At 45.3% G+C, this 23,852-nt stretch overlaps 1 protein-coding gene across 1 annotated transcript; it reads left to right on the forward strand.

Moving 5' to 3' along the window:
• Positions 1 to 675: 675 nt before the first annotated feature.
• Positions 676 to 15,011, forward strand: fbxo38 (F-box protein 38). The gene is given in 20 exon segments (XM_030764777.1): positions 676 to 977; positions 1,200 to 1,333; positions 1,924 to 2,087; positions 2,271 to 2,436; positions 2,537 to 2,914; positions 3,000 to 3,105; positions 3,216 to 3,346; positions 3,551 to 3,721; positions 4,952 to 5,094; positions 5,580 to 5,799; positions 6,036 to 6,173; positions 6,290 to 6,434; positions 6,998 to 7,605; positions 8,438 to 8,538; positions 8,687 to 8,789; positions 8,934 to 9,100; positions 9,921 to 10,066; positions 13,477 to 13,580; positions 13,946 to 14,059; positions 14,502 to 15,011. Coding segments are annotated over 20 exon segments (3,549 nt in total). The 5' UTR covers positions 676 to 846; the 3' UTR covers positions 14,681 to 15,011.
• The last annotated feature ends 8,841 nt before the right edge of the window (positions 15,012 to 23,852 follow it).

Raw genomic sequence — 23,852 nt, forward strand, 5'->3', positions numbered from 1 at the left:
TGTTTTGGAAAGGAACTGATGGCACCGTTTTCCTCGTGTGTAACCAGTAGTTGAGGAGATGGACGTTTTGCGTTGTTAGCATTTATGCAATATGCCTGTGCTGTGCTCACCGGTTTGATGCTGCTACAGCGTTTTGTCTTTAACTTGCTGGCTAGCTTCCCAGCTAGCTGTAAACAGCCTGTTGTGTTTAGTTCATATCAATTGTGTCATCCTTTTAAATGCGTTAGTCAGTACGGACTGTAGCTAATAGACAGTTAGTCTGTCCTAAACTCGGTAGTAAAACGTGTAATGTCCCAATGTTTTTAAATACTCGGACTCAATTTCTGCGTCTTTTCTGGTTGCTTTTCAGCTTTCACATAGTCTTGCTAACTTGCCAGCTGACTTGTGTTGGTACGTCTGTGCTGACACAGATCGTTACAGAAATCTTTCTGGTTTGTTTCTAAGGTATTTGTGTAACCGTTACTTCGTTATAACGTTATAGCGTTGATGACTTGAAAAAAAGTACCCCAATCCATACATAGGACTAATATTTGAGTGTTCTTTCAAATAACTTGTGATATTTCTCATAAAATTCGACATATTTCTTGTTTCAGTGGAAGAAATGCGATATTTGTACCATCCGGTCGAGATTAATCTGTGTAACGTAATCTTCTGTAATGTTAAATATGTGAAGTGTCTGTTGGTCTTTTCTTGATCTTCCAGGAGATCTGTCCTTCTATAGACGTGACACGAGACTGTGTGAGTGTGTGTGTGTGTGTGCGCGCGCATGCCTGAGGAAAAACAGCTGAGGGTGTGAGGGAGTGGGTGTGTTGCCTTCCCCAGTCTGAGTATCTCACTGCCCTGGACATGATGGGGCCAAGGCGGAAGTCTACCAAAACGCAGAGCTTGGGAGGGGGACTACACAACCCTGTCAAACCAGAGGAACCCAAGGATTACATCAACGAACTCTCCCATGAGGTCCTCTGCCACATATTCCGGTTAGTCCTAGAGATTAAACCTTTAAAACGAAACGCTGGCACAAGCCGCCTCTAAGAGAGACACGGGACATGCTTCTTAAATGCGTCCTGTGATTTCTGAAAGCACAGTGCCTATAAACCGTTTTTCTTTTTAAAGCCGGAAAAGGTGAGACGTTATGTAGCCCGGACGTTGTGACGTGACGCAATCGTGATAAAACTGAACTCCCTTTTTGTCTTGCACAGTTACCTGCCCATGCAGGACATTATGTGTATGGAGTGTTTGTCTCGTAAACTGCGTGAGGCGGTGACGCTGTACCTGCGCGTGGTGAAGGTGGTGGACCTGTGTGCAGGCCGCTGGTGGGAGTATATGCCATCAGGTAGGCACAGCGCCCACTGACAGAGCAGAAGGATGAGTTCTAGGTCAATGCAGAATGACAGCACTGTTTTAACGAATTGGGTTGAGTTGTTCGGGGTGTTACTGCAGTGGAAAGGTCCAGTGAACTGGTTCACTGATTACATACTGAGGAGTGTTCCAGAAAGCAGGTTTAGTGAAAACGCAGAGTTAGTTAACTCAGAGTAAGTAGTAAACCTCCTAATAGAAAAGCTCTATGGCTTTATTCTCCTAGCAAAACAAAGCCATAAGGCTCTTCTGTTAGGAGATTTACGACTAACTCTGAGTTTTCACTAAACCTGCTTTCTGGAACACCCCCCTGATGTGTTTTAGTAGATTGTGCTATTTGACCTGCCAAATATGGGGACACGTGAAGATGTTAACTTGTCATAACTTATAGTAGGAGCCATTAAGCACATATCTATTTTCCACAGTAGGTTTTGTGGATGTTCTACGTTTGGTCAGCAACTAGACACTTGGTGTGAAAAATGAAGTCTATTGGAGAGTTATTTTGGTGTTTTGAGGTGAACACATTCAAGCTCAACGCCCGTTTACACGTCTGGGACTTTAAAACAGGGTTCACAGACTCCAGCTTTCTCATGCTGTTAAAGAAGATGCCGGACTTGGAGCAGCTGTATGGCCTCCATCCACGCTACCTGGAGAGAAGGAGAGTCAGGGGCTACGAAGCTTTCAGTATACCTGGTGTTCTGGAGGCCCTGCAGGCCTGTCCAAACCTGCTGGTGAGAACATTACAATTCTTTTTACACAAATGTACTCTATAGGTGCACCACCGTTTCCACTGGAGTGTTCTGCAGTTCGGACTCATTTAGGAGCTTGGCGCTAGATGCGTTAACAGACTGTTTTTTAGGTTAATGCAGTTTTGTTAATTAGTGGATTAAATGCAATGCCTGTGCCTGTTTCAGGGGGTGGAGACGTCTCACCTGGAGCTGGTGGAGGCTATTTGGAACTACATGCCTCAGGTCCACATCTTAGGGAAGTTTAGGAACCGGAATGGGGCTTTTCCCATTCCTCCAGAGAACAAACTCACTATTCCCGTCGCAGCTAAAATCCAGACTCTGCATCTCGTTGGTAAGTGGTAGTTGCCCCAACCCTACCGAAAAGGAAAAAAATCATTTGCGTTTGAGTGTCCAGGTGAATCTAAGGTCATCTACCGTCTGTGGTATCGCAGGGGTGAACGTGCCAGAGATCCCGTGTATATCAATGCTACGGCACCTGTACCTGAAATGGGTTCGTCTCACCAGGCCGCAGCCCTTCAAAGACTTTCTGTGCGTGAGTCTGCGAACGTTCGTCATGAGAAACTGCGCCGGCCCCACAAACTCCTTGAAGTATGTTCCCTTGGTAACGGGACTGGCCTCCGCCCGTAACTTGGAGCAGCTGGAGCTGGTTAGGGTGCCTTTCCTGGGGGGACTTATTCAGCACGTGGTGGAGGACAGCTGGAGGTCAGGTGAGAAGAGCCCTGTGAATCTGCCCCAGCACGGATGAGGGGTGGGGAGGGTGTTAAGGCCGGGGCACTGGCCCGGGGAGGGATGGCCCGCTGCCTGGAGGATGGTCAGGGTTGTTACATGAGCGTGGTCCGCAGTCTGAAGGATAATGGGATGTTGGTTGTTTGTCGTTCTGACGTTGAGACGTCCGTGTTTTCGCAGGGGGTTTTCGTAATTTGCACACGATCGTATTTGGTGCCTGTAAAAACGCGCTTGAAGTCGACCTGGGCTATCTCATCATCACCGCTGCACGGAGGTAAGAGAGGAAAGCTGTGTTTTCATTTGTGTTTGAAGCGATCACAGGCGTTGTGTTTTAACCAGCGTTGTTCCGAGAGGAGCTGTGAGTCAGATCATTTTGTCTGTCAGGTTGCACGAGGTCCGGATCCAGCCTTCCCTAACCAAAGATGGAGTATTCTCCGCGCTGAAGATGGCGGAACTGGAGTTCCCCCAGTTTGAGACGTTGCACCTCGGATACGTCGACGAGTTTCTGTTACAGTGTGAGTAGATTTGATGTGCACTCATTTTTAAACGATAAACAAGGCCCTGAAATAGCTCAGATCGAGAGCTTGATTAAAACCAGGGATTTGGAAAACACCTGAAGACATTTTAAAGCAAACGTGAGCGTCATCTCTTCCTGCCTTTTGTTAACCGTGTGTCGTTCCGAGAGATGCCCAGTGAAGACCTTCGGTTTTCCCACGCAGGTAAGATGAGCCATACGGAGCTGGTGAAGTACGGCCTGGCTGACGTGATCGAGAACCCCGGGATCATTACTGACATCGGGATGAAGGCGGTGAATGAAGTCTTCCCCTCCATAAAATACCTGGTCATTTACAACTGCCCACATCTGCACAATCCACATAGCTGGGTCACAGGTAGGGACTCCTCTTCTCCTAGAGACGCTCTCCTGCACAGAGAGCATCGGCTGGTTGTTTAATGTGACCGTTTCATCCGCCAACTGCAAAGCAACTTTTTTTTTGTTTGTTTGTTTATATTATAATCTATCAAAGCTAAAACGGCACAGATCTTCAGAGTAGGGCTGTTCAGCACAGTTTTATGGAAATAGTGAAAAGAATGAAGAACGAGTCTTTATTTTGAAGTGTGAGTGGATTCTACACATGCGTTTCAGTTCATTTCAATGGACAGTTATAGACAGACTGTGAATAGGACAGCAGCCTAAAACAATAACCAGCCACAGAACCGGATCAGTACCTCAGTGGCCGTGTCTCTAACCGAACTGTGCGCCGTGAACGTTACAGAACTGCTGTCCGTGGTGTCGATTTTTTCCGAAACCCATCCATTCAGTGAACCACGTGCTCACAGTGAACACAGACTCCTGAACAGTGGATGAAAGTAGTTTGATCTGATTAGTGTATGTTTCATCTTTCTTTGGCTTTGGAGAAAGCCAGAACAGAGCAGACGGCTGTTAAACACAGCTGTGCATCTGTGATGTTCAGAGGAAAGCATCTCAGAGGGGTCACTGTGGGTGCCTATGTCTCTGAATGTCAAAATCACAGCCAAGCAACACAAAGCCACTGTAGACCAGCAGGTGCACACTGTGGTCCATATATGGAACAGAGCAGAACCTCTCCCTGTTAGTTCTCACATTGTTAGATCTCACATGTTTGTGTATATGTGTGTGTTTGTGTGTGTGTGTATATGTATATGCATGAATAATAATTGTGGAGTTGTCATTATCATATAATAATTGTTTTCATTCTTGTCTACCTCTGCATATACCAAAGTATCTGTGAAATATGCCAAACATTTCAAAAATACAAATGATATATTTTGGATGAATTTTTTTCTCTTTATTTGCTGTATTGAATAACTGTGGTATAGGTCACTCTGTCCTGCTGTCTTTGTGTACCAGAGTGTAATATCCGTCAGGTGTCTCTGACAGGAGATCTCTGATGCTGTTCACTCTGTACAGTGTCTTGCTCTCTATGTTAACCAATGATGTGTTTATGATTAACAGTGATTTGTGCTTTGCTCTCCACATTAACCAATGATGTGTTTATGATTAACAGTGATTTGTGCTTTGCTCTCTGCGTTAACTAATGATGCGTTTATGATTAACATCGATGTGATCGATGTTGTCCTAGATCACTCTCGCTGGAGCCGGTTGGTGGACCTGACACTGGTTCGCTGTCACGCCATTAAACTGGAGTCTTTCAGCCAGTTCATCGAGATGCTGCCCAGCCTGGAGTTCATCTCTCTGGACCAGATGTTTCGTGAGCCGCCCAAGGTCAGCCCCACGCAGTCCACGCACGCACGCACGCACACACACACACACACACACACACACACACACACACACCTGGGAACGACGTTCCACAGTCCGGTGGCGTTTCTCAAATGTGTCAGAAGTCAAATCTGCCCAGTAAGAAAGAGCAGTTAAGACGTGTTTCCAGTTGGACGGTTGTGACTGGGCCGCAGAAAACTGGCCCAGTGACAAATCCTGCATCATGGAAAAGTCTGCTGGTACTGGGTGAAGCTGTGTTCAGACCCCACATGGCAGATTACAGACAGGCCATTGACGTTTTACTGGTCCCCACTGTGTCTCAGACGAAATATGCTTCATGCAGACATTAAAGTCCTAAAAATGACTTCTTTTTTTTTTTCCGGCATATGTAATGCTTGCGCTGAGTTTTCCTGCCGTGTGGATGTATGCGGTGTAAACACTGTGTGCTGACGGCCGTGTGTTTTGGTTGTGACGTTCGTCTCCCGTAGGGCTGCGCTCGCGTGGGCCTCAGCGCGGGTACTGGAATAGGGGTGTCCTCCGCTCTGGTCAGCAACCAAAACTCCAACAATGACAACGACAATAACAACAACAACAATCATCAGAACAACAACAACAACAACAATGACGCAAACATCCAGCCACCAAACAACAACAACAACAACGCTCAGGTGGAAAATGCACCCCAACAACCACCACGCCAGCCCGAAGGTAGTTCCCCCCTCACGGCTTGAAATACAGTGGCATATAAATGATGTATATACTCGCAAAATGTATACTTATCTGATATTACGGCGTTGTATGATACCCACTATCATTGTACTGTTCGTGTTTTTTAGAGGTACGCATTTGTGTAAGTGTATATGTAAACATGGATGTAGGTTAGGTTTAAGTGTGTGTGTGTGTGTGTTTTATGTACGCTGAGAGATTGACATTTCCCCACACAGAGATGAATGAAGCGGAGAGGGTGGAGCCAGAGAATATGGAGGCGGAGCCAGTGGTTGTAGCTGCCAGTCAGGAGGCGGAGTCCCAGCATCCCAGTCAGGCCAGTACCCAGGCAGTGGACATGGATGAAGAGCAAGCAGGTCTGAGACGTGAAACTGCATGAAAGAGCGTTTCAACAGGATTAAGACGTCTGGCTCGACCTCTCTGTTCTCTCTGCCTGTGTGTGTGTGTGTGTGTGTGTGTGTGTGTGTGTCAGGTCCCAGCGGAGTACAGTCGGCAGTGAAGACGCAGCCTGTGGTGATGTCGGATTCGGACAGCGAGGAGGATGATGGTCCAGTCAGGTCCCAGCTCGGCTACGCTGATGAAGCAGAGACACGGGAGAAGAAGGAGCCCACACAGGAGTTGGCCACCCACACACACAGCAGTGAGCCTTCAAAACATCCAACGCTTTATTTAAAATCCGTTTTCTGTCCAAACACAAGAGTTGGCAAAGCACCAATGGCCTAGTGAACGGAAACACATATGCCTCTACATCTGCTATCCAGTACAAACTCCACGAACAAAACCACGGTTTAGCTAGACAGCAGTTGAACTGCCTCATCTCTTTTCCTCTCTCTCGCTCTCTCTCTCTCTCTCTCTCTTTTTTTTTTTTGGTGGTGATGTCTCGTAGCTCTTTCACACTGTACATCTCTGCCTGCTCTAACACACCTCAGTCAGCTGATCAGATAATGACCAAGTGCTTGATTCACTAGATCAGATGTGTTAGACCAGGGGAGACGTCAAAAGGGCAGCATGGCTGGAAATTGGACTATACAGCAACAGGCTGTATTGTGTGGAGTTCTTGAAAATGGACAGCTGATGCTAGAAAAAAAGAGTGCTTGATTTTCATTCAGTGATGCCTGTGTGAGCCCTGGTTTGGATGCATGTGCACTGTGGACCTGTGCTGTGTTTCGTCGGCACTGAGCTGATTACGTTTGACTGTCGTAACAGGTAAAGGGAAAACGCCCCTGCGTCGGCGAGGGGCCCCGCCCCAGGAGGCGAGCTGCGAGAAGGCGTGTCAGGTGACCAGCGAGCAGATCAAAGCCGACATGAAGGCCGCCACCGAGAACCCTGAGCGTGGGACCAGAGACGGCACCGGGGGGGGCGGGGGCTGCACCACGGGGGGGTGCGTCTGCTCCATCCGATGGAGGGAAGACTCGGCCAATCAGGAGGAGCAGGGCGGGGCGGCGGGAGGAGGGGAGGGGACGGTGAGGGCTCGATGCACCTGCAGCCGAGCTCGCCAAGGCCCAGAGGGCAGGACTCGAGTAGGGCTGAATCAGCCACCAGGGGGCGATAGCGGAAGGGTCGTACGACCTGGCTCTGAGGAGACAAGCAGGGAGGAGGGGCGGACAGAAGCCCCGCCCAGGACTCAGGGATCGTCTGAGAGACACAACGAGAGGGTTCCGGGGTCAGTACCGGAACCGAGTGCGGGAGCGGAACCCGCACACAGGAACTCCAGGGACGGGTTTCCTAGGCGACCGGTGACGCGCGCACGCAGCAGGCTGTCCTCGGTTCCGCTGATGAGCGAGTCCGGTAAGGAGAGAAGGACGGGTCAGTCCGGTCCCCGGGTTTGGGTTTAACCGTGTTCTCACATGTGTGTGTGACAGAAAGCACAGTTGGTCATAGGTCGAAACCTGTTGTGTGACCTTTGAGAGCGTGGTAGGAACAGATGGAGCTCTCACTGGGGTGGCTGAACGCTTCCCTATATCTATATATATATCATAGTTTACCTGTAACACGTTTCTACATTGGACTGCAGGCCCATTCTCAACATTTTAACACATGAGCTATGCTGTGGAGAGAGATAATATTCACACCAAACTCATGGTGAGTGTGTTAGTACTGTCCATACAAGGTCACAAATCAGAGACTCTGATAGTTAGAAGATGATTATTTGACCCAACTTTAAAGCTTAATGTGAAGCTGTGTATGTTGTGCAGTGATGTATTGCGTAGTGTTGTGTATAGTGTGTTCTGAGTTTAAGATTTGTGCTTGTCCTAGTTAACATCCCTCTACCGAGTGCATTTCTTCTCAGTCCTGTTCCAGAAGGTTCAGATTCTGGATTTAAACACTGATACTGTTTTGTGTCTCGGACAGAGAAGGCTGGATGGGAAAGATTGGTGGACGAGGTCATACTGCGATTTTAAGCAGTATATTTTCAGAGGGGTATGCCCTTATGGTTTACTCACGCGGGTTTCTCCGTGAAGAGTATTGTAATACAGATGTCAAGATAGAGGTCTCTCTCACTGCTGGAGCCCAGGGAACCACAAGGTGTCTGTGTGGGCGTGGCCAACTGGCCCAGGAGTAAGAACGTTAATAACACAGAGGTAGCTGAGGGAGTTTGTGCTGGTTTGTCTCTTCGTAGAGTTGTCGAAACCCAAACCCCGCCTGGCAGTGAAGAGGAAACGCACAGCAGATAAATCCACCAGCACCAGTGACCCCGTGACAGAGGACGATCACGTTCAGGTGGGCGCGTGACTCCAAAATTTACTCTCTACGAGAGTCAAAGCACAGAGGGCGCATGACTCCAGATTTTACTCCCTGTGAGAGTCAAAGTTCAGTGGGACCTCAGCCTGCGAGACAAACCTACATTTATTTTCTTCTCACCTCACAGGTGCTGACTTTGAAATCCAAAAACCTTGTGGGAATCACACTGACAAACTGCGGCATTACGGACTTGGTGCTCAAAGACTGCCCCAAAATGATGTTCGTCCACGGTAAGGTCCAGCTCAACTTATTTAGAGAGGTCGGTCTTCGATCTCTCGAAACCCCTAACAAACTCAGTCTTGATCTCCTAATGTTCCTGACAGACTCGGTCACACATAGCTGTTAATTTGTTGTTGTTGTTGTTTTTTCCACAGCGACACGCTGCAGGGTATTGAAGCACCTGAAGGTGGAGAGCGCTCCCATTGTGAACCGGTTTGACTACGCCCAGTGTAAGAAACTGGACATGGAGCAGGTTCTGGACCAGATCCTGCGAATGCCGCCGGAGAGAAACCGCATCATCTACATGAGGCCCATGCAGCAGGTCAGGCCCACCCCCACACCCCCGAAATGTTCCCTTACTGATCAGTATCCTTCAGTGATCAATAGCCTTTACTGATCAATATCCTTCTGTGGTCAATAGTCATAAATGATCATCCTCACAGCCCCGAAATGTTCCCTTAGTAATCAATATCCTTCTGTGATCAATCAGTAATCAGTATCCTTTAGTTATCAGTATCCTTTAGTGATAAATATCCTTTAGTAATTGACAAACAGAAAATACATGGGGCTGTGTATCAGGATCGGCTGTGTCTGTTATTTACGACCCGCTCACGTCTCTCAGGCGTTTGGGTGAGTGTAGAAGTCTGGGCTTATGAGAGAGGTGTCACCTACATTACACATCAATCAAAATACCAAGCAGTGGCAAGAATTAGGTCTTTTTTTATATCCGTGTGGTATTGTAAAAACTGTTTATTTGGAAATGTACCGAGGACACAGCCTCTGCTATTAATTACATGGTAGACCAGCGTTGCTTTAAGTCGGTTTTCAGCTCATTCTAGGGAAAAAAAGCCCATTAAACTCCACAGAATGACTAAATTGTGTGTATAGGTTTGTACGGGTTAAAATATTTGCATGGACAAACATTGAGGTAAGGGCTAAAATAAGCGTGAAAAAAACAAGGCTCATCTTTCCTCTGTCGGCCGACGCAGACACTTACCCAGAATGCTGTTTATATGCAGCGTTACGGCGTAGATTTCAGAACCGTGTTTTTTAAAATGATTATTATTAATAATGTGTATTTTCACACTGCTGGTGGAGAAGGTGTATTGGGGAGTTTGGTGTGTGTGTTTCTCCGTGTGTAGATTGACTCCCTGGCCCTGGAGAAGAGGCTGTTCAGTGGACCGTACCCTTATCACATCGGCATCATCCACGAGTTCAGCAACCCCCCCAACGTCAGGAACAAAGTACGCGTGAGGAGCTGGATGGACACCATCGCCAACATCAGCCAGTGAGTGAAGACCCTTATACTCTGATCTAGAGTCAGTCTGAACACAGGCCAGTGAGTGAAGACCCTTATAGTCTGATCTAGAGTCAGTCTGAACACAGGCCAGTGAGTGAAGACCCTTATAGTCTGGTATAGAGTCAGTCTGAACACAGGCCAGTTAGTGAAGACCCTTATAGTCTGATCTAGAGTCAGTCTGAACACAGGCCAGTGAGTGAAGACCCTTATAGTCTGATCTAGAGTCAGTCTGAACACAGGCCAGTGAGTGAAGACTCCTATGTCAGTTTGAACATAGACCAGTGAGTGAAGACTCTTATCATCTGGTATAGTGTCAGTTTAAATATATGCTAGTGAGTGAGGTCTATGTCAGTCTGGTGTAGTCTCAGTTTAAACAGCCATTCAGTGAAGACTGTGTTATTATTGTCTAGTGGCCAGTAAGTTAAGACCGTTTATTGTCTGGTATAGTGTCAGTAAGTGAAGACAGTTTATTGTCTGGTATAGTGTCAGTAAGTGAAGACAGTTTATTGTCTGGTATAGTGTCAGTAAGTGAAGACAGTTTATTGTCTGGTGTAGTGTCAGTAAGTGAAGACAGTTTATTGTCTGGTATAGTGTCAGTAAGTGAAGACAGTTTATTGTCTGGTATAGTGTCAGTAAGTGAAGACAGTTTATTGTCTGGTATAGTGTCAGTAAGTGAAGACAGTTTATTGTCTGGTATAGTGTCAGTAAGTGAAGACAGTTTATTGTCTGGTATAGTGTCAGTAAGTGAAGACAGTTTATTGTCTGGTATAGTGTCAGTAAGTTAAGACAGTTTATTGTCTGGTATAGTGTCAGTAAGTTAAGACCGTTTATTGTCTGGTGTAGTGTCAGTAAGTGAAGACAGTTTATTGTCTGGTATAGTGTCAGTAAGTGAAGACCGTTTATTGTCTGGTATAGTGTCAGTAAGTGAAGACAGTTTATTGTCTGGTGTAGTGTCAGTAAGTGAAGACAGTTTATTGTCTGGTATAGTGTCAGTAAGTGAAGACCGTTTATTGTCTGGTATAGTGTCAGTAAGTGAAGACAGTTTATTGTCTGGTATAGTGTCAGTAAGTGAAGACAGTTTATTGTCTGGTATAGTGTCAGTAAGTGAAGACAGTTTATTGTCTGGTGTAGTGTCAGTAAGTGAAGACAGTTTATTGTCTGGTGTAGTGTCAGTAAGTTAAGACCGTTTATTGTCTGGTATAGTGTCAGTAAGTTAAGACCGTTTATTGTCTGGTATAGTGTCAGTAAGTGAAGACAGTTTATTGTCTGGTATAGTGTCAGTAAGTGAAGACAGTTTATTGTCTGGTATAGTGTCAGTAAGTGAAGACAGTTTATTGTCTGGTATAGTGTCAGTAAGTGAAGACAGTTTATTGTCTGGTATAGTGTCAGTAAGTGAAGACAGTTTATTGTCTGGTATAGTGTCAGTAAGTGAAGACAGTTTATTGTCTGGTATAGTGTCAGTAAGTGAAGACAGTTTATTGTCTGGTATAGTGTCAGTAAGTGAAGACAGTTTATTGTCTGGTATAGTGTCAGTAAGTGAAGACAGTTTATTGTCTGGTATAGTGTCAGTAAGTGAAGACAGTTTATTGTCTGGTATAGTGTCAGTAAGTGAAGACAGTTTATTGTCTGGTATAGTGTCAGTAAGTGAAGACAGTTTATTGTCTGGTATAGTGTCAGTAAGTGAAGACAGTTTATTGTCTGGTATAGTGTCAGTAAGTGAAGACAGTTTATTGTCTGGTATAGTGTCAGTAAGTGAAGACAGTTTATTGTCTGGTATAGTGTCAGTAACTTAAGACAGTTTATTGTCTGGTATAGTGTCAGTAACTTAAGACAGTTTATTGTCTGGTATAGTGTCAGTAAGTGAAGACAGTTTATTGTCTGGTATAGTGTCAGTAAGTGAAGACAGTTTATTGTCTGGTGTAGTGTCAGTAAGTTAAGACAGTTTATTGTCTGGTATAGTGTCAGTAAGTTAAGACAGTTTATTGTCTGGTATAGTGTCAGTAAGTTAAGACCATTTATTGTCTGGTGTAGTGTCAGTAAGTGAAGACAGTTTATTGTCTGGTATAGTGTCAGTAAGTGAAGACAGTTTATTGTCTGGTATAGTGTCAGTAAGTGAAGACAGTTTATTGTCTGGTATAGTGTCAGTAAGTGAAGACAGTTTATTGTCTGGTATAGTGTCAGTAAGTGAAGACCGTTTATTGTCTGGTATAGTGTCAGTAAGTGAAGACAGTTTATTGTCTGGTATAGTGTCAGTAAGTGAAGACAGTTTATTGTCTGGTATAGTGTCAGTAAGTGAAGACAGTTTATTGTCTGGTATAGCGTCAGTAAGTGAAGACAGTTTATTGTCTGGTGTAGTGTCAGTAAGTGAAGACAGTTTATTGTCTGGTGTAGTGTCAGTAAGTGAAGACAGTTTATTGTCTGGTATAGTGTCAGTAAGTGAAGACAGTTTATTGTCTGGTATAGTGTCAGTAAGTGAAGACAGTTTATTGTCTGGTATAGTGTCAGTAAGTGAAGACCGTTTATTGTCTGGTATAGTGTCAGTAAGTGAAGACAGTTTATTGTCTGGTATAGCGTCAGTAAGTGAAGACAGTTTATTGTCTGGTGTAGTGTCAGTAAGTGAAGACAGTTTATTGTCTGGTATAGTGTCAGTAACTTAAGACAGTTTATTGTCTGGTATAGTGTCAGTAACTTAAGACAGTTTATTGTCTGGTATAGTGTCAGTAACTTAAGACAGTTTATTGTCTGGTATAGTGTCAGTAACTTAAGACAGTTTATTGTCTGGTATAGTGTCAGTAAGTGAAGACAGTTTATTGTCTGGTGTAGTGGCCAGTAAGTGAAGACAGTTTATTGTCTGGTATAGTGTCAGTAAGTTAAGACTTAAGACTGGTTATGTTTGTTTTTTTAGTACACAGACATTCACTAGTGAAGTGAGTGACACAGGCACGAACAGTTTGGCCTTCTACCCATAACTGATCACTTCAACACCTGTGTGTGTGTGTGTGTGTCCGCCTTCCCTGACAGGCCCTCTCCCCTTAATTAATTCTATTTACAGTTTGTGTGAAAAAGAAATTTGTGGAGCAGCTGTTATTGTGGATTTCTTTTTTTTTTTTTAACATTGCTGATTTTTTGGAGTGTTACAGCTCCACCCCCAACACTTGTGTGTCACTAAAATGTCAGCACAAACCCATTATGAATAGCAGTCCTCATAATACAGATAGGGTAATGCAGGCTTTGTCCAGCAGATGGTGCTCTTTTCTCTTTTTGATTGTGACTGCTGGTAGTCTGAGCATTGCTGCACACAGCAGAGGGCGCCATTCAGTGCCTCCCACCAGTTTCTCTCTCTCTCTCTCCTTTTCCCAACAAGCCACCATTAACAAACACTTCAACTTTCCCAACAGAGAACTCATCAAGTACGAGTTCTTCCCTGAGGCCACACGGACAGAAGAGGATGTTAAGAAGTATCCCAACTACCCCTGGGGGCGAGACATCTACACTTTAGAGGGTAAGAGGAAACCGCTATTGGCCCTTTGTGACTGTCCCTGAACACCACACATCCTCTGGCCTCTCTGCTATAAATAGACTCTCACTAGTGTGTGTGTGTGTGTGTGTGAATTACAGTTACATGCATTTCCCAAATCTGCTTTCCCATGTCGGAAGTCCTCTGTAGAGGCTGATGGATTTAATTCTTAATGAACAGTGTCAGTGTAGTGTTGTTTCTAATCAGCCCCCGGCCACTCTGTGTATGTTATTGTTCATAGAACGGATTTGGTTCTTTATTCTCTGAACACCCTGTGTACTGTATGTACTGTAATGTAATCTCATCTTTCATCTCTCTGCGTCTCCGTCCATCTCCGCTCCTTTCTGTAGGAGTAGTGGACGGTGCTCCTTACTCCATGATCACCGACTTCCCGTGGCTGCGTTCTCTCCGCACCTCCCCACCCAACGGCTACGCCCGTTATGACTTCGAGGACGACGAGAGCAGTAAGTGGCCCGAAAGCGCCGCGATTCTAAAACAAAACTTAAAACGGTTCAGTAAAACTGTCAGAGCTATTTGCAGTTAGCTATTATTCACGGTTATCGAACGCTCGTGACAACGGAGGATCTGTCCGTCTTTGAGAAGTCGTGTTTTTAAATGTCCTCTCTTTTTTTTTGTTGTTGTTGTTGTTTTACTTCTGATTGTACGTGTGTTTTTAAGGACAGATTCTGTGAATTCTTTAGCAGAATTCAGGTGGAACAATAGATTCTGCACAGCGTACATAAACAAAGCCAAACTCAACCACACACTTTGGCGTAACGCATCTGGATCATTGGCTTTCAGCACATCTCCCGTAATATGACTAACCTGTGCTAATGGGAGTAACCCATTTTGCCTCCAGAACCTTCCGCTTTAATTTGCGCTGCGTTTGTCTCTCTCTTGCTTCAGCCACTATCTACGCCCCGCGGCGTAAGGGCCAGCTGTCCGCCGACATCTGCATGGAGACCGTCGGCGAGGAGATCTCGGAACGCCGGCAGACGCGACGGGGCGTGTTCCAGCGCGTGGTGGTCGTTTTCATCCACTACTGCGACACGCGCGGCGAGCCCGTGGACGACGATTACATTTAACACGCTCGTGCCGACGCCCAGAGAACGGAGAGACGCGTGAGGGAGCTTGGGAGGCCGTGCCCTCTGACCTGTGCCAGGCTCTGAGAGCACTGGAGGTCATTTGGAGAAGGTCACTGCGGTGGACAGTGACGTTCTGAGTTGCCTTTACCTTTGACACGCAGGCTTGGCGTAACGGAGAGACTACTGAGAGAGAGGGGGTGACAGTGAGGTCCTTAATGCCTGGCCTGCTGAAAAACGAGAGCTGTCTAAGGGAGCGGCTTGTGCTGGATTACAGGAGTTGGATATTGCAGGTTGGCCTGCCGCGCACTGATGTGGTACACTTTCTGTTAAAAAAAATAAATAAAAAAGTGTGTGTGGGGGGTGGGGGAGAGGGGCCACAGTGTTGAAGATGTTGGGAAATGTAGTTGTCTCCATGGACACTGGGTTTCTCCTAATTATACACAGACCACCATTACTCTGTAGACTGCGCTGCCTGAGTCCGGTTCTGTTGGACCTGGAGTCAGTCAAACGGATGCTGGGTCACGTTCCTTTCTCCCTCAAATGGTTTTCACCGATCGAAAGCTGATTTTTTTTTTTTTTCCCTCCCAGAGCATTTGAGAGACTCGTGGTGACGCTGGGCTGTTACACTGTTCTCTGTTTGGGTTTTTTCTGCTCCTACCTCTGGTGTTGTCTCAAGCGGTACAAAGCACCCGACCGCGAAGCGAAAAGTGTCCTTACCGATTTTTTTTTTTTCCCCCAGTGATCCGATTTGTCGTTCCCTGCATTTTGTCTGTACTCCTTTTTGGCCTTGTTTTAAAGTGGACGTTGAATTTTAGTCTTCTGTTCTGAACACTTCTCTTCTGGAGGCCTATGGTGTGGGTGTGGGCAGTTAAGCTTGTGTGTAACAAACATTGGTGAGAGTTCGAAGTTGTTTTACGTTTGTTTGTGTTAGGTGAAACGATGAAAAGGCCTAAAGAATCAGAACCGTTCCAATCGTTGTCAGTACACTTGCCATTACTCCTGCAGACACAGAGACCAAGCAAGAGTACCCAGCCTTTAGAGTATTGTAGACACACACGTTTATTCTGGAATCTTCTCCCCCTCGACTGCGTCCACGTACATGCAACCCTGCAAGCCCCACTGCTTTCAATCAGGTCCAGGGCGGGTCGGGTTACCAGATGTGTCTCTCCTTTGTCTCTGGATGACCTGAGGCATGCAGTCTCCCCACACGCACGCACACACACACACACACACACACACACACCCCTCTCCCCACAGGTGTATGCTGTAAGAGTTCTTAAGCACGTCCCACTCGATGGCAGGCCTCCCAGCCCGGCTCCGCACGCACACGTGCATCGAACTGTCTAAAAAGACGACGAAATCAGCAGAATGTACTGTCTGTCTGAGTCTCTGGATTTTGTGAAGTGACATTTTTCTCTCCTGGCATTAGGGGCCCTCAGGTTTCACTGTTTACCTTGAGATCTGAACAGATATAGTGCTGATGTTAGTGTGTATGGACACACACACACACACACACACATACATACACACTCTGTCTTTGCTAACCATCCAAGGCCTGGTCCTATAACTGTGAACAGCCCCTGAGTTCCTTATGTAAAGTGGAGGGAGTGCTCTCTCGCCGGGCACTTTAAGCATCTAGAAGCCATTAAACGTGTGATAGCCCCTCTTCCTGCTGCACCGCTGGCTGCGTGTTTGAGAATGCCTCTCGGCCCTGTTCTAAAGCCAAGAATCTACCACTGAAGGGTTTAAAAGCGAGAACCACACTTAAGCACTGCGTTAAACTGTGTAGAAAAGCCGTGTACAGATATGCTGTATTTAAGGAATCTTCAGACGTTTGTTTTATATGTTTATATAAGAGAATACCTATTTCACTTAATAAAAATGGGAGAGCGTTCTGGCTTTGCTTTTGTGTGTGTGTGTGTGTGTGTGTGTGTGTGTGTGTATTGCCCTTTTTAAGTGGTATAGTGAATAAAAAGCTTAATTTCAGCTTAGCTTAATAAAAGCTTATTGGAAGTCCACTCATTTATTCATTTACATATTGATTTATATATTTGAATTTGAAGGACACCGTCTCTAAACAAAAATGTGTATTGATAAAAATTAGACATGGACTGCAGTGCAGCGTGGATTTTCCGTTCAGACAAACCAAACCCTAAACTCTCGTATGAATGCAATTCGCTGCTAGATTTTACCCCATAAAGGCCCCAGACAAACACCTGGTTTAGCAGAGAGTAGCACGTGTCTCACACAGTGCGAGAAACAACCAGTTTTTCAATTAGTAAAACCCCTGCCCTGCACCGGCACCCGCGCTCTTACCCTAGACATGACACTGCACAAAACTGATTTTCAACGCGACACCTCCTCTGAACCCACAGAGCTGGGGAGAGGCTAGTTATTGTACATCGGCGTTTTGGACAAAGTCATGTCGCGCTGTTTACAGCCTTTTCACCGGTACTGACAAAGTGTTTAAACTTTGAAGTCATTTGTCGCTTAACGCTGTCTAAGCAGGAAGGGGAAAGATTGGTGGTTTGGAGCCTGATTACGCTCAGTGTTTGGTTCCTGTCTGAGACACTTGAGGAGTCTGAACCATATCAGGATTTTAACTGTGAAAGGTCTCCTGCCAACTTCACTCAGACACCAGGAGAAATCAATCTCTCTGCCGAAGCTGAATTTGCCTCCCTGGACCGAACACGCTAATGTGTTATGTCTGGCTCAGCAAATCATATGGAACAAACACAGTGGCATGTGGTTTGCATTGACCATTTCTCAACAGCCTCTCCTGGCTCTCTACACACACTCTCATATGTGTGTGTGTGTGTGTGTATATATATATAGATATAGACATATGTATATATATAGATATAGATATATATGGTTCTATATGTTATATACGGTGAGACAGTGTCTGTATAAAAGTTTCAAGTCTTTTTTTGTCTCTTTATCTGGAATACATCTTGCTCCAGATGATAAATACATTTCAGATTCTTTGTAATAAATGGCCGAATGGAAAATATTTTTTAAGAGTATTTCAAATGAACAAATGAAATGACAATGAAAAATATGTTTTGGATTATTTCGGATAAACAAGTCCGTAATTGGAAATATGCTGATTGGATAACCTGGTGAGTTTGTGTATATGTCAGCAGCATCCCCAGCATACCAGAGAAAACAAACAAACACACAGCTGTTACTTTCAGACGACTGCATCCAAATATCGACACAGGGCGGAGCCTCAGCACTGCATTGACGTCCAGTGTACTGATTTTTCTTTTTGTTCCTTTATAATAAAACCCTGTTTCTTATCAAAAGTGTGGAATAAAGTGTATAAAAGTACAAAAGCTCTCAGTGAAACAAATTCAGAGTCTGAGCAGCGGAGTGATGATTGGAAAAGCTGGAGAATCCTGAGAGGGAACACAGATTTCCCATAGACTGTGTCCTTCATAAGCAGGTTCTCTCCACTCTACTGTGGAACATTCTCACATGGATGCTGTGGTTACTGCCGAACACCGGCATACCTGGTTCAAGAGGCCAGACGCTCAGTTATTTGTGGATCCATCTGGTGTGGTTCTGTTGGCCCAGAGCGAAAACAGCATCTTCTGGGTCCCCAGGGGGATGTTCCAGAAAAAGGGTTTAGTGAAAACTCAAGAGTTAGTTAACTCAGAGTAAGTGGTAAACCTCCTAATAGAAGAGTCCTATGGCGTTGTTTTGCTAGGAGAATGAAGCCATAGCGCTCTTCTATTAAGTTCAAACCCATCGAGTTGGCCAACAGAGGAAAAGGCCAACAGAGGAAAACATAATACCAAGTCTGGAGATGGAAATGTTAATCAGTAGAAATTGTAGTAGAGATGAAAGTCTCAGTATGAAAAAACAAGACGATGTTATCTCCAGGTGTCCTGTCAAATCCCAAATAAAGCTCACGCGGGTGAATGAGGGTGTAGTAGGGTGTAGGCGAGTGAGTTCGCTTCATCTGTGAGTTATTTTTAATTATAAAACAAAGTTTGAAGCACTACCCAGTTTCCACCCTGTTAATTATCAACACTGTCCTCCCGGTTAGAGCATTCTCTTACCTGCTCCTGTTTGGAGAGATTGACTCTAGAGCTAGCGGTTACCACAGCAACAGTAGTTTCTGAAGCATCTGGATCATGGAGATTATCATTGTCTTGGCTTCACTCTAGTCTCAATTTTTTTTTCCTTGCCATTTCACTGTTTTGTAATCAGTCTAAGGTAAGTTTTGTTTAACTGCTTCCACAGTTCAGGAATACAGTTCAGTTCTCTTTCCTTCCTGATCCTGTCCAGACACACTCACACACAGCCATGGGGTTTTTTTGGTCATATTTTTTTTATCAAGTTTATAAAAAGATTAGTCAAACTGGCTGGCTTGGAGAGGACACATCTATTTTTCTCTGTGTAAGAGCTTTAAGTCCGCTCAGTGTGTGTGTGTGTGTGTGTGTGTGTCAACCATGTATTGCTATCTTTCTGGGGACCGGTAAATCCTCAGTAAAATAGCATAATCTGAAAAAAGTGCCAGGAGTACAATGTTTTTCTAAACCTTGTTACTGATAAAACAAAAAGTGTCAAAACATGTCTTTGGTTAAGGTTAAGGTCAGGGTTAGGATTGGGGTTAGGGATAGGTTAGTATTCTTCAGTATAGTGTTCATACATGGCTGAGAAGACACTGACACAATACAGCATGGACGATCTTAGGGTCGTTTCCTGAGTTTCCCCAGTTTTCCTGTTTAATCCCAGTTCATCCAATTAACTCAAAGGCCATTTTCACTCTCCACTGTTTGTTTAGATTCATTCTTCCCGCACATTCCTTTCCCCACGACGGGTTCAGAACGACGAAAAGTGGCCCACCTGTGACGTTTGCGCATTATTAAACTAGACACCAACACAAGAGGGTTTAAATATTCCACATTTTTTTTCTAGATGTTGCATAATCTTGCCACTTATTAATATACAGCAGAGGAAAAGACATCCATCTGTACTGTGTAACACCACTTTGAATGTTCAGGAACATCTGCTGGTTCTGCTCAAGCAGCGTAGCCAAACGTACTGAAGCGAGGATCAGATCATTGACAAAAACACGCAAAACTTGCAGAAGCAGATACCATCACACAGCTTTTCCCTTTGCTTTCCATTACACTGTCAAAGGGCAGGATCTATTCCTGTCTCTGGGCCAACACATCCTGCCCCGAGCAAGGGTATGGCTTTTGTCACGCGTGGAGGATGTGCCGAACCTGCTCTGGTGGAAGTCAGCGCGGACAGACGCGACAGACAAGTTAAATTACCCACCTTGGCTGCTGTGTCTGCCTCCAGGGCACTGAAAGGTAACGCCAATGAATCTTCCCCCCCGGATCAGGAACCAGAATCGTCTGTGTATCCACCACGTACAGCCAGGGACAAATTTCGGTTTTCGACTCTACTGTTTAAGCTGGGGTCACGAAAGGGCTGATGTCTGATTTGATTTAGATGGACACAGTTGTGTTTTTATTGCACTTATAACTAAAAGAGGATATCACAAAGTCCCTGAAAGTTTGTCATCGTTATACAGGAAATTTACTTTCTCACAATCTTTGCTGTTAAAAATATTCTCAGGCCTTCCAAAACCAACAGATCACATTGTTATGTCAGCAGATGGCGGGTTGCACCACGTGAGAGGATTAGGGAGAATGTGGAGTCCCTAACATGGCCTTTCCCAAAAGAAAAAAGAACATTTCCAGATAATTTCGGACTGAAATTGGTGGTGTCAATGCTATTAACCCACTGTTGGTTCTCATCATCTTCATGTTTCACTGGTTTAGTGATTTTTATTTTATTTTATCTGGACATTATATGTGGCTCAGCGCAGGAGAATCTAGATTAGCTCGGAAACAGACCTTCGTGCATAATTTGTTGCGCATGCCTACAAAGCCCGTTTTTGTTTTTTTTTTCTCTCAGATGGTTAACATGAGTCTGGTCTTTTGATGGAGGTAAATATTTGAACACACACTGCCGTGGCTCAGACATACCTTTGTGTATCTGCGCTGTTAAACAGTGTCAGCGAGTCATTTTTCAGCATGGCCAAACAAATCGCCGTGTTTGTTGCCATAGCTAGGGCTCAATTCAGAACATATTGAAATATTTGTGCCACATGGCCAGTGTACGCATACACAGAGCTACGCTCAGAAAGAATCTCCAGCAGCTAACTTGGGACATTTTAAGACCATTTAAGCGGGAAATCGTTTCCTATTAACTACATGCTTGGTTGAACTATACAAATTAAAAATGAATAACAGTTACAAACATCAGAAAATGTTTTAGAGAAGGAGTAAATTGTCGTTATCCTCCACCGTATGAGGGGAAAAAGTGCACACACTCTACAGTCAGTATTTAGGGGAAAATAAGCCTATCGGCTACGCTATTAGCGCTCGCAGCTGCCAAGCCGTGAGGCACTGGTTGGCTGCCGCCTTTAATGGCCCCCGTTTTGCGAGATGTAAACACAAAGTCTTCCCCAAACATTGCCTTTTTAAGGCTTCTGCCGGAGGGTGCGGGGGTGACCTTGTCAGACGGTCACTACAGCTAATGAAGCACCCGTCTAACTCTGGACTATACCAACATTCTCTCATTTGTTTTACTGTTGTGTTTTGCTTTGTTCTGCGATTCCCGCCCACAGCCCACTTTACCTCCCTATCTAAATTTAGTCTATCCAGACCCTATGTCTGGCCCACCTCAGGAGAAGACAGCACCTCTAAACATTGAGAGGCAAACGGCGTAGGTCCAGAGAGCAAGCACGGAAAGACAACTTTTCTCCTCTGACTGACATTTCACAAGCAGATCAAACTCTCCCGCCTCCTCCGCGCTCCACAGCCATAACCAATCTGTTCTTCTGACCTCCGCCCTTCAGTTTGTCCAGGAGGAAAACTTCATCTGGCAGCGTACACACCACAGGCTCAAGGCTGTGTCTCTTTTTGCCTCGCCGTGACTTCTGTCTGTCCTCTTTAGCAGATCTCTTTGTGTATTCATACTCAGCTCCACGTAACATAAGGATACACGGGCTTCGTCGCGCGCGCGGCTCCGTGTGTTTTTTTCGCTGTCTACCGATTTAACGTGGTCGCAGCTTCATCTGATCTCAGGGCCGTTCGAAACAGCATGAGTCATACGTGTAAATGCTAGGGACACAACAAAAGCAGTGAGCAAATGCATCCATATGTTTATCAGAGGTCTGTTCTGGTTCATCTGAATGCTATTACTTTGAAGTACATTCATCTAATTTACTAATCAATTTTCAAATGACCAGTTGATTTCTACATGCTGTGCATTCTTTATCTGTGACAGTGCAGTTGCATTCACCAAGATCTGTAACTTTTTTTCTTCTTTTTTTTTTGTAGCTCCATTCATGGTAGTTGACTGTGTCTAAAAATCTGTCTTTAAAGGTGCAGGCAGTCAAATAAACTTCCATTCTTGTAATGCTGAGATAAACAAACGGACGACCGGTACGTTTACTGAGTCAGCTGCGGGTTTACACTATAAAACTCTATGTACTTTCAATAATTAAGTAAACGCCCCTCTCGTAGATTCACTACAAACATACGCAGAGATGCAGAGAAACGCGAAAATGACACCTCATTACACTCGGTTGTTGTTTGTATATGTAGTGATTTGTAAGACACCTTATTGGATCGTGAAATTCAAGGGCACTTTTATATCGTTTAATCAGCGTGTTGCTCACATTCCAGCACTGATGTAAAACAAACAAACAAAAAAAACCCTTTTTTGTCTTTTCTTTAATCTTTTTTCTTTTTCTTTTTTTTTTTTTTTTTTTTTAAATGAAAGTAGTAGCGCCCATTGCAAATTGCAGAGACAATCATTTTCTCATTTTTCTTAATAACCATAACAAGATTACCACAATATCTATGACCCCCCCCCCCCCCCCCCCCCCTTCTCTCTCTGATATGTTCACATTGGATCAGTGGTAGCTGTCAAGTGTAAAAGAATTTCTTTGACTGCTGCCCCAGGTTGGCTTACTGGTACCGGTGTGGGCATCCTTGTCTGTCCAAACTGGCCACATGGCCGACCGATAAGACCTGGACATCTCTCTCAGTGCACACACACATAATCCTTTAAATACCAAAAGAGATGCAGCCTGATTAGACACTAACAGAGCTCTGACAGAAACGGGCGAGTTGAGTTCTCTGGGGTTTTTTGACTGTATGCATGATCCCATCTTTTATGTTATACCCCTAGTCTTCTACATCTCCAAACACACCAGCTTCCCCTGAGAAAACAAACAAACCTCTTTCTCCCACCCTCCCTTTCTCTTCTCCCTCTCTCTCTCTCTCTCTCTCTCTTTCTCTCTTTCTCTCTCTCCCTCTCTCTCTCTCTCTCTCTCTTTCTCTCTTTCTCTCTCTCCCTCTCTCTCTCTCTCTCTCTCTCTCTCTCTCACTCTTTCTCTTTCTCCCCCCCCCTCTCTCTTTCTCTTTCTCTCTTTCTCTCTCTTTCTCTCTCTCACTCTCTCTCTCTCTCCATCGTTTCTCTCTCAGTGACTTGTGTATAATTCACAGTCTGCTGTGAGTGAATGCTTTCCCATATGCGGCATGGAGGAGTTTTTAAGAGGAAGTTCATTATTCGAAATAACTGTGTCTGTGCGTAGCACTCATGTTCCCAGGCTGGAACGGCAAGGAGCTCTCTGTTGTTAATGGTTTCCACATGGACTTTGGGAGAGGGCGGCCAAGACTCCAGCACGGGCAAAAATCTCCAAATTTAGAAGAAATATGAAAATTGTCAAATGTGCCGTCCTTTGGTAGGAGGACAGGCCCAGTAAACCCCCCCCCTCCCCCCTCCCCGCTCCTCTCACCTCCCCTCCTCCTCTCCCCTCCCCTTCAGTCTGAGCCCTCCCTCCCAGGACTATTCCTCCTCAGACACTGCAGGTCACAGCTCGGGGTCACGGGGACTCTCACGCCAACCAATCAGACGCCTCCAGAGGCTCTCCCTCACACGCTGCTGTGATAGTGGGCCAGCCCCTCGCCTCATATAAGGTAAAAGAAAAGTCTTTGCTTCTCGAGCCGGCCGCGCTTCAAAAGGGAGGACTTGCGCCGGGAACCCCCTTCAGATTTTAGGGCTCACACACACGCGGCCACCATGCGAAGAGCGCTGGGACACCCCTGCGACCTCCGCCCATCCCCAACCACGA

This window comes from Chanos chanos, chromosome 2, assembly GCF_902362185.1.
Source record: "Chanos chanos chromosome 2, fChaCha1.1, whole genome shotgun sequence".
NCBI lineage: Eukaryota > Metazoa > Chordata > Actinopteri > Gonorynchiformes > Chanidae > Chanos > Chanos chanos.